Consider the following 10661-nt stretch of genomic DNA (forward strand, 5'->3'; position numbering starts at 1 on the left):
ATATATTTTCGATATATTCAAAGCTTTTATTATTATTATTATTGTTTCTTTCTTTTTTGAAGAAACAGGAAGTGTTGCCTTCATTTCTTACCTCGAGCCCTGAATTTCCGGTGCTTGACCAATCAGAGCGCAACGCGTAACTCGGCGAGTTCAAAGTGTAAAGGTGAAACAAAATGGCGGCCGGCAGTGTGAGGTGTTGGCACTAACTGAATGGCTCGTTCCTGGCTCGATTAGTTCTCGCTGTTTATTAAACCCCGGCTGTAGCGATGAGGGCGTGTTCGAGACTCTGACGGGCTGTAACTGTAACTCGGGGACTTTGGGCGGTTGTTGTTGTTGCGGTTGATGATGGCGCTGGTCTATGAGCTGCTGTGGCGGGTTCTGCACGGCTTCCTGCAGCTCCAGCGCGCGGCGGTGTCCTGGTTCCAGGCGCGCGCGTGGAAGCGCACCTGGCTGCTATGGAGACGAGCGGCGGCGGCTGTGCTGCTCCCGTTAGCGCTCGGCTTTGCTAATCAGAAGAAGCTCGGAGCCGCGGCGGGGAAGCGACCGGGCCGCCGGTGTCGGGTGCTGTCGGACGGTAAGGCTCTGGAGAAGCTCCCGCTGCACGTCGGGCTGCTGGTCGCGGAGGAGGAGGCGCAGTTCACCGACATCGCTAACCTGGTGGTGTGGTGTATGGCGCTGGGCATCTCTTATGTCAGCGTGTATGATAACGAAGGTAAACAAAAATGCTTTCTATTAGAATGATTGATAATAAAGGAATGAGGAGTGCTGGGCCGCATCCTAAACGCCTCAGTGTTCCCTGTATAGGTGTGCTGGTTTTAATAATAGGGAGTGATATTTGTTGCGCCCTACCTAGTGGACCAGCTGCTCGATTTGGGACGCGGCCCGTGTCTGAGACAGTCAGGTGCTCTGCTCTCATCACCACCACTTCTTCATTTGGGTTTTTCCACAGTTTCCTGAACAAGCAACACTTTGTCAGCCTTATGACATTCTGTCGGGGAAATGAGGATAGTAATAATACAGTAATAACAACAGCAGCAGCAGCTACTACTACAATATTAACACACAGGAAATCCATAGCAGACCTTAAAGGGCATATCCTGGACCAATTTAGTGGTTTTTTTTTTTTTTTTTAATTTTTTTATATGAAAGTAGGCGGCACGGTGGTGTAGTGGTTAGCGCTGTCGCCTCACAGCAAGAAGGTCCAGGTTCGAGCCCCGTGTCCGGCGAGGGCCTTTCTGTGCGGAGTTTGCATGTTCTCCCCGTGTCCGCGTGGGTTTCCTCCGGGTGCTCCGGTTTCCCTCACAGTCCAAAGACATGCAGGTTAGGTTAACTGGTGACTCTAAATTGACCGTAGGTGTGAATGTGAGTGCAAATGGTTATCTGTGGTTGGTTGAAGAGAGCAACTGGACTTGCTTGAAAAGTCTTGAAGACGTTTCGCCTCTCGTCCGAAAGGCATCCTCAGTTCTGTCTGTCTAATAGGGAGTATCCAGTATTTATCCTCTTATGGATCATCATAGAATCCGAATCAGAATGCTGATGGCTGTATTGAAGGTGGCTGATAAAAGATGTCATAGACACCCACCTGTGTTCAATGATGGTCGTTCCAGGTTGACAAAAATGAACGATCCTCTCTGGCTAAGATGTCTGCCAGTTTTCTGGAAGTCCTCTCATACTCCCGCACCAGTCGAAGAGAACTCATCCCAAAGTGCGTAGAAACATATCTGTGAAGATACTCAGTCATCCAGGTACATAGTAATCTGTGGTTGGTAGAAGAGAGCAACTGGACTTGCCCAGTTGCTCTCTTCTACCAACCACAGATTACTATGTACCTGGATGACTGAGTATCTTCACAGATAGTGTGAATGGTTGTCTGTGTCTATGTGTCAGCCCTGTGATGACCTGGCGACTTGTCCAGGGTGTACCCCGCCTTTCGTCCGTAGTCAGCTGGGATAGGCTCCAGCTTGCCTGCGACCCTGGAGAACAGGATAAAGCGGCTAGAGATAATGAGATGAGATGAGGTATTTCATAAGCTACACACATGGAATCGGCTAAGCAGGGTTGTGTATACATTTAATGTGTTTGACAGGTCTCAAGATCTCAAGCCCTGACACGCATATCCCTCGATACATGTGAAGTAAGTGTATTATCGCCCAGCGCTTTCGTGTTGTTTACTTTTGTGTGTGTCAATAAATAACATTATCCATGTACCACACAAAGGCCGAATCCCATTTCACCCCTTGGACCAACCCCTTGGCCCTTCCCCTCCATTTTGCGCGTTCACGTGAAGGGGTAGGGGTATCCTAATCCCAGTTAACGCGGAGGGGAAGGGGTAGGGCTTCTGTACCCCTCCAAACGGAGATTTTCCTGGAGCAGACTCCGAACGAAGGGGTTTGAGTGATTTCCCACAATGCCATGCGGATTTCAGCGAGATTTCATGCGGATTTCAGAAAGATGGCGGTTCCCGTGGCGAAAGATTGTCATAAATGTATTTTCTCCATTATTTACGTGTTTTAAGTTGTTATCCAGAGGAAACACGCCGCTTGATTTGCTTTCGAGCTGAGAATGAGCAGCGATTTCTGAAATCCAAGCTGCTGCTAAAAAGCTTTGGGAGTGAGTATTGCTTTCGGTTGCTTTACTGCGTACGTTTTGTTCTGTTATTCTCGCTTTTATTGTTTACATGAGTGTTCTGACACCTCATTCTGTCAGATGTGGTGCACGAAGCGCCAAAGATATCCCATTCAGTGGTGTTAGTTAACAAATCACACCCTGCCAGCAGAGATTTCTGCCTCTGGCTCTGACTGTAGCGGCTGGTCGCAGCCAATGACGCGTCGCGTTTTGCTAACGTAAACGCTGACGGAGGTACGCGATGACGTATGCGATCGTTGAAGGGCTATCCCAATACGTAAGGGTTGAATTTCAAGCCCTATCCCTTGTAGCTCAGTTTCAAGGGGAAGGGCCAAGGGGAAGGCAGAGGGGAAGGCGGAGGGGTAGGGGTAGAAATTAGAATTGGGATTGGGCCAAACACAGGAACACCTAATTTAGAGTATAGTCTCTCTTATTTCTTACCCTGGCAACAGTCAACTTGTGAATTGCCGATTTTCTTGGTCTTTTTCTCGGCTCTGCTTGCTCCTCGGCTTTTTCCAGGTGCCTCGCAGGAAGCGCTCCCATTTCTCTCTCATTGTCCGGTCTTTTGGAAAACGATGAGTGTTAATCCCATCAAGATTGGTGTTGCTAGGGGGCGTCGTGGCTCAGGTGGATAAGGCACCATACCATAAATCCGAGGACCTGGGTTCGATTCCGGCCCGAGGTCATTTCCCGATCCCTCCCCGTCTCTCTCTCTCCCGCTCATTTCCTGTCTCTACACTGTCCTATCCAATAAAGGTGCAAAAAGCCCCAAAAAAATCTTTAAAAAGATTGGTGTTGCTACACCCTCCTATGATGCATCTGTTAACCGTTTTAATAATTACGCAATAACGTTGAAGAAATTTGCAGAAAACCACCAGGTCGTTTTCTCATAAACAAACCAGCGCTGACGTAGGATTCAGAAGGAGGCGTCCCACGCGTGATGTCACGAAAATCAATATTTGCGGGGAAATCCAAATGCCAAGTTTTTTCAGAAGTGGACCAATTCACCTCAAATGGCTTGATTTCAACTGAATTTTTCTGGTATTGCGCAAGGTAAAAAAAAAATTGCACAAAATGTGACCGATATTTGACCAAAGTTTAATATAAAATAGGAGAATTACATTGATCTTGCTCCTAAATATACCCAAGATGTGCACTTTAACATTAACGTAGGTCATGTTTGAAGCCTTCATCTGTTTGACATTTCCACGGTACGATCATCCCGTGACTAACTCTCTCCAGACACAGCAGTCCTGCATCGCTGAACCCAGGTCTTCAGTATTGATGCCCGAGTCTCTGGCAGTAGTGTCTGGGTATGCTAACTTTCTGGATACAACTTTGCCAGAAGGGCGCCATAGAAGGAGAGAGGAAATTACTTCGCCTGTGGCATGATGGCAATGGCCAGCAAACTGTCGACGCTTTTGCTTAAGCTTCTGGGATACTCGGGGTAATCCTCTGTAGATTTGGCCAAGAGTGGCATGGTCCCTCCAGCTGATGTTCTGTGCTCTTCTTAACAGATTTGTATAGCGTCCGTCAAGATGACTCTCAAGCTTGGTAGTTAGGGTCCAGGTTTCTGAGCCATCCAGAAGAACGGGATCTACTAAAGTTCTAAATGTCTGGACCTTAATAGACTTAAAGGAGATAGCAGAGCCTTTATTTTTAAATCCATTTCTGAGTGGATAGTATCTCCATCCTTGACTCTTGTATGCTGCATAAATGGGAATAAAAAATATATTTTTTTGAGAGTTAAAATCAACCACAAAGTTGGCATTCGAGCTGCCCCGCTGAGCCAGCCAGCCTTGAGTGCGTGACGTCACAGCGGTAACCGGTTTTAAGGCCGAGGCCTTTTACAGCAATAGACCAAAGTCATATAAATAAAAAAGACGACTGCTTCACTCCTTCACTTTTCTTCATACTGTGTACTCCGCCATTACTGCTGGGCTCAGGCAATTACTAAAACCCGGGATGGAGCGGGATGTCACCGGTTTTAGCAACAACTGCAGGGAGGTCACTGCCCGAGCGATATGTCCCATCCCATTCCATCCCAGGTTTTAGCAACAACCCTTGGCTCACTCCAAGAGGACTGGTGCAACTGAACTCGCTTTCCTTTTAAATAAATACTTTTCTTGTAGTTTTCTTTAATTGTTGGTACTGCACCCTCTTTCAATACGGGCTTATAGCCAACGCTCCTCGACAGATCAGAGGTCTCGTACGAGTCTTCAGTAAAATGTGCAGAGCAGAGGAGAGACCACTTTGTAGCCGCCCAACGTGCCCGTGAACTTCTCGCAAAACCCGTCCAAATCTTTGCAGTTTGAACATTCTTGGGCCATGAATGCAATGTAAATCCACCTTCTGTTGTATTGCTGCACCCACCAGCAACACATCTACGTAGCATGGCGATAAATTAGCTCAAAATGGAGGATCGGAGTTGCAGTCAGCTCTGTGTTTTAGTATAGCGGAAGTGGCAATGAGACCGATAGACTTCCTGCTGAGACGTTACGGACGTCAAGGTCATTCATTCAGACCACTACTTATATAAATCACTTTAATCATAAAAGATATTATATTAGATTTATTGTTAACGCTTAAAACTATTCCTGTGCCATTCTTGAGGTCTCAAGGCATTTATAAACAAAAGTGAGGCCATGGCTCTGCGTATATGCTTTAAAGTCTATTAACTATACCATGGGTAGATTGGCTACACTAGATTATCCCCAAGTGTGAATCAAGGTCAAAAATTGTGCTACAAAAGAATAGACTGTGACGAGAAAGCCAGAGACAGATTGTGAAAGAATCAGTTCAAAAAAAGTTGAGGAGAAAAGAGAGGAGGAATATCGGAGACAACACGAGTCACGTCATGGGCAGTTGGTGTCAAAAGGGAAAGCAGCTCATAAGCGAGCAAACAAATGCTAAGCACCTCCTAGTCGTCATCGGACACGATGGACTACCATCGTCTCACACCCAGTGTTCCCAGGATCGACTCCAGAACCGTCGTGATCCTGGCTTACTGGAGATTGATGATGGTGTCGTGATACTATAAAATGGAACATGTATAATTGGGGGGGGGAACAAAAACCAAACACCACTCCGTTACAGTGTGAATATTTATCCATATGGCGACTTTGCCAAAGCAAATATCATTAAATTGTCAAACACTGATTGATCGGTCAGTAAAAGTCCCTGAATTGTTGGAAATAATTCGAGTTTGTGACGACGTGTTGCTCTTTAAATTCATGCTCCAAACTCAACGAAGAAAAACAACTGAAATGACAACGGGTGTGTGAGAGAATGCAATAATGAAATGATAACCTCAGCTCACGCACACAAGTACGAGTTTATCATCTTGTGTTTTATTACATGGACTGATCAATCCATGTCTGGTTAATTTGACCGAAAGCGTTCTTCACTGTACATGTGAAATGCCTTTTACCGACCCGTCACCATCCATCCAGCAGGTTATAAACCTTTTATTGCCCCTTGGATCATAGTGTAGAGAATGTGGCGCTGTACTTGCCAACGTGTCCAAGTACTTTGGGTTGAAATCCATTCCAAACACAGCCCTGATGTTCTCAGTAGGCGATTATATTTATTTACTCAGGAAGGAAATCGGTCTGTGCTCACTTTTTGTACGTGTTTTCCATTGTCGTCGTTTTGTTGTGTCTGTTGCTCAGTGGCCCGAGCTGTAACTAAGGGTGTATTCAGACCAGGATAGTTCGATAGTTCACTTGCTTTGGTCCGAACCAAATGTTTTTTTTATTTTTTCATTTTGGTGCGGTTTGCTTTCACACTGTACATTTTAGTAAGCGGACCAAAATCTGTCAACAAAGCCACGCGCCCTGAGGTCGTTCAGCTATTGGTCAGAGACGACACGCGCACAAAGCGTTAAGTTCAAAAGTTCATGGAGGCTTTCCGTGCTGTTATTCTTTTTAATGTCATCAAAGGTACAGTGCTGAGCGTAAATGAGTGCACCCCCTTTGAAAAGTAACATTTTAAACAATATCTCAGTGAACACAAACAATTTCCAAAATGTTGACAAGACAAAGTTTAATATAACATCTGTTTAACTTATAACAGGAAAAAGTAAGGTTAATAATATAACTTAGATTACACATTTTTCAGTTTTACTCAAATTAGGGTGGTGCAAAAATGAGTACACCCCACAACAAAAACTACTACATCTAGTACTTTGTATGGCCTCCATGATTTTTAATGACAGCACCAAGTCTTCTAGGCATGGAATGAACAAGTTGGCGACATTTTGCAACATCAATCTTTTTCCATTCTTCAACAATGACCTCTTTTAGTGACTGGATGCTGGATGGAGAGTGATGCTCAACTTGTCTCTTCAGAATTCCCCATAGGTGTTCGATTGGGTTCAGATCAGGAGACGTACTTGGCCACTGAATCACTTTCACCCTGTTCTTCTTCAGAAATCCAACAGCGGCCTTAGATGTGTGTTTAGTCATGTTGGAAACGTGCACGACGACCAAGGGCACGGAGTGATGGTAGCATCTTCTTTCAGTATAGAGCAATACATCTGTGAATTCATGATGCCATCAATGAAATGCAGCTCCCCGACACCAGCAGCACTCATGCAGCCCCACATAAGGACGCTGCCACCACCATGTTTCACTGTAGGCACCATGCATTTTTCTTTGTATTCCTCACCTTTGCGACGCCAAACAGTTTTGAAGCCATCAGTTCCAAAAACATTTATCTTGGTTTCATCACTCCAGAGTATAGAGTCCCCGTAGTCTTCATCTTTGTCAGCATGGGCCCTGGCAAACTCTAGGTGGGTTTTTTTGTGCCTGGGCTTTAGGAGAGGCTTCTTTCATGGACGGCATCCATGCATACCATTCCTCTGCAGTGTACGCCGTATTGTGTCACGGGAAGTAGTCACCCCAGTTTGGCTTTCTACTTCTTTAGATAACTGCAGTGAACTTGCATACCGATTTTCTTCAACCCTTCTCATCAGAAGACGCTCCTGTCGAGGTGTTAACTTCTGTGGATGACCTGGACGTCTCTGTGAGATGGTTGCAGTTCCATCTTTCTTAAATTTTTGTACCACTTTTGCTACAGTATTCTGACTGGTAAGTAAAGCTTTGCTGATCTTCTTGTAGCCTTCACCTTTGTGGTGTAAAGAAATTATTTTCTTTGGGGAATTCTGAAGAGACAAGTTGAGCATCACTCTCCATCCAGCATCCAGTCACTAAAAGAGATCATTGTTGAAGAATGGAAAAAGATTGATATTGCAAAATGTCGCCAACTTGTTCATTCCATGCTATAGAAGACTTGGTGCTGTCATTAAAAATCATGGAGGCCATACAAAGTACTAGATGTAGTAGTTTTTGTTGTGGGGTGTACTCATTTTTGCACCACCCTAATTTGAGTAAAACTGAAAAAATGTGTAATCTAAGTTATATTATTAACCTTACTTTCACGTTATAAGTTAAACAGATGTTATATTAAACTTGTCAACATTTTGGAAATTGTTTGTGTTCATTGAGATATTGTTTAAAATGTTACTTTTCAAAGAGGATGTACTCATTTATGTTGAGCACTGTATATGTTTTTTCCAGTTTTTACTGTTTTTACAATTGTGCGATTACTATGCTGTTGTACAAGTAATTTATCAACGACGACGACAAAGGGCAAGGCGGCTACGGAGGATAGCGCTGATGAGCGCACATCAAGTTGTGACAGTTCTGGCTCTTCACGCAATAAATGAATTTCTTTTTTGCGTCGCTAGTACCGCCACTTTTTGAAAGAATGTCCCTGATTTTAATGTAGGTCTGACGGAGTTTCTTCACTTTTAGCTGACATTGTTCTGGGGAGCGCGTGAACCCCTTCTCCTTCATTTTCTCACTGAATACAGCAAACACGTCGGCATTTTTGTGTGTTCTCTCCAAAAGCTCAGATATGTGGACATCTGCCCATATATCCACAAGGGTACGCGTTTCTTCCTCGGCCCACGTTTGCCCCCTACTCATTTTTTGTACTCTGTAGTCTAGCCTACCACTGGTCTGAATGACTGAACGACTGTTGTAAGGTTCCCTTGACAACCGAAACAGTGTTTGCACTTTGCGGTGGAGTGTCAAGACTCTGTTTCCCATAATGCTCGACAAACGACAGAAGCTCCCGAGGTACAAAAAAGCAAAACTGTCGGATTAGGTCCGGTCTGCTTTCACACCTCCAAAAGATCCGCACCAGGGTTCCTTTGGTCTGGACCAAGTCCGACCTTGCAGCTCGGTCTCGGTCCGCTTGTTTGGTCCGGACCAGTGTTCGGTGGTTTGTATTCAGACCAACCCAAAAGGTCCGGACCGAGGGAAATTTGGTTCGTTTGGTCCGGACCAAACAACGTAGATGTGAATACGCCATAAGTGTATGTGTCTGTGAGGCTGTTTGTTTTTCCAATTTTCAGTTATCCAGCTTGGGTGCGCCTGTTTGCTTCAAGGTTTCTGAGATGCTTTTCTGCTCGCCACGGTTGTAAAGAGTAGTCGCTGAGTTACCGTGGCCTTCCTGTCCACTTGAACCAGTTTAACCGTTCTCCTCTGAGATCTCTCACGAATATGACCAGTCTTCTCAGAGAACTGCGTGTTTTTTGTTTTCCGTACCGTCTCCTCTCCTGCAAATCCCAGGAGACCAGAAGTTTCTGGAATACTCAAACTAGCCCCAACAAACACGTCATGGTTGTAATCTCAGATATCAGGTTTTTTTGTTTTCTTTCTTTCTGATTTTTGACATGAAAGATCACATAACTGAAGCTTTTGATCCGTATCTGTATTGTATTCTACGTTCTGCCTGCCTGCCACGTGATTGGCTGATTGGATTATTACATGAAGGATCAGTTCAATTTTATTTCTGTAGTGGTTTTAACAGTGGAAACTGCTGCTGCAAAGCAGCTTTAAAGAAATCTGGATGAAGAAATAGGTTGGGAATATTTTGACATGGTGTGTGTGTGTGTGCGCGTGCGCAGGGTTGAACTGTAGCCTGGATTTATCTTTAACTGTGATTAAGCAACTCAGTAAGCTCAGTGTCAATACCAGAGAGTATCACACATGCTGAGGGTACAGAGTATGAGTGTGTGTGTGTGTGTGTGTGTGTGTGTCATGAAGACTAAATTTAAAGCAATGCACCATCTTCCACACTTTTTGTGCCAGTGCTGTGTGAGAGATCTAAATCTGTCTGTTTCCATGGTTCTCGGTTCCCAATGCTAAAACCTGATGGCTCGTGCATCTCCTTTCAGTGGATGATGTTAAATTTTGGAACGTTAAATGGAAGCTTGGCGCTCAGTGTTCCAGCGCTGATTCTCGTCTTTGTTCTCCAGGTGTGTTCAGGAGGAACAACTCCAGACTGATGGAGGAGATCGTGAAGCAGCAGAAGGAGCTCTGGGTTCAGAAAGCTGCAAGTACTCCTCAGCCGAGTTCCTGAGTAAAGGCACAGGCACACAGGAACAAGGTGAGAGCCAACACCCGAAATCACGCCAACAGGTTCCACCTGAAAAGCTTGTCAGGACTTATCTCATGGATTGCACCTCTAAACGGCTTCTTTTCAAAATGGTCTGAGCTGGTCTCATCATTTCCTCGAAGAGAAGAAAAAATCAGCTGTGTGTTCCCCTCTCTCTCTCTCTCATCTATCTCTCTCTCTCTCTCTCTCTCTCTCTCCCCTTTTCTCTCTCTCTCTCTCTCTCCCCCTTTTCTCTCTCTCTCTCTCTCATCTCTCTCTCTCTCTCTCAGGCCTTCACCAGCCTTCTCTCCTCTCTCCTTCTCTCAATCCTTTTCTCTCTCCCCTTCTCTCTCTCTCTCTCTCATCTCTCTCTCTCTCTCTCATCGGCCTTCACCAGCCTTCTCTCTGTCTTCACCAGCCTTCTCTCTCTCATCTCTCTCTCTCTCTCCCATCCTTCTCTCTCTCTCTCTCATCCTCTCCTTCATCTCTCTCTCTCTCTCTCATCTCCCTCCTTCTCTCTCTCTCTCCCTCCTTCTCTCTCTCTCTCTCCCTCCTTCTCTCTCCCTCCTTCTCTCTCTCCCTCCTTCTCT

General features: G+C 45.2%; 1 protein-coding gene across 1 annotated transcript in view; it reads left to right on the plus strand.

Annotated features, from left to right (window-relative positions):
* The first annotated feature begins 167 nt into the window (after nt 1-167).
* Nucleotides 168-10661, plus strand: part of nus1 (NUS1 dehydrodolichyl diphosphate synthase subunit) — a 39023-nt gene continuing 28529 nt past the window's right edge. The window contains 3 exon segments of the mRNA XM_060916414.1: nt 168-712; nt 9953-10009; nt 10012-10083. Of these exon segments, the coding sequence (XP_060772397.1) occupies nt 343-712; nt 9953-10009; nt 10012-10083 (499 nt within the window). The 5' untranslated portion in view covers nt 168-342.

This window comes from Neoarius graeffei, chromosome 3 (genome assembly GCF_027579695.1).
Source record: "Neoarius graeffei isolate fNeoGra1 chromosome 3, fNeoGra1.pri, whole genome shotgun sequence".
NCBI classification, from domain to species: domain Eukaryota; kingdom Metazoa; phylum Chordata; class Actinopteri; order Siluriformes; family Ariidae; genus Neoarius; species Neoarius graeffei.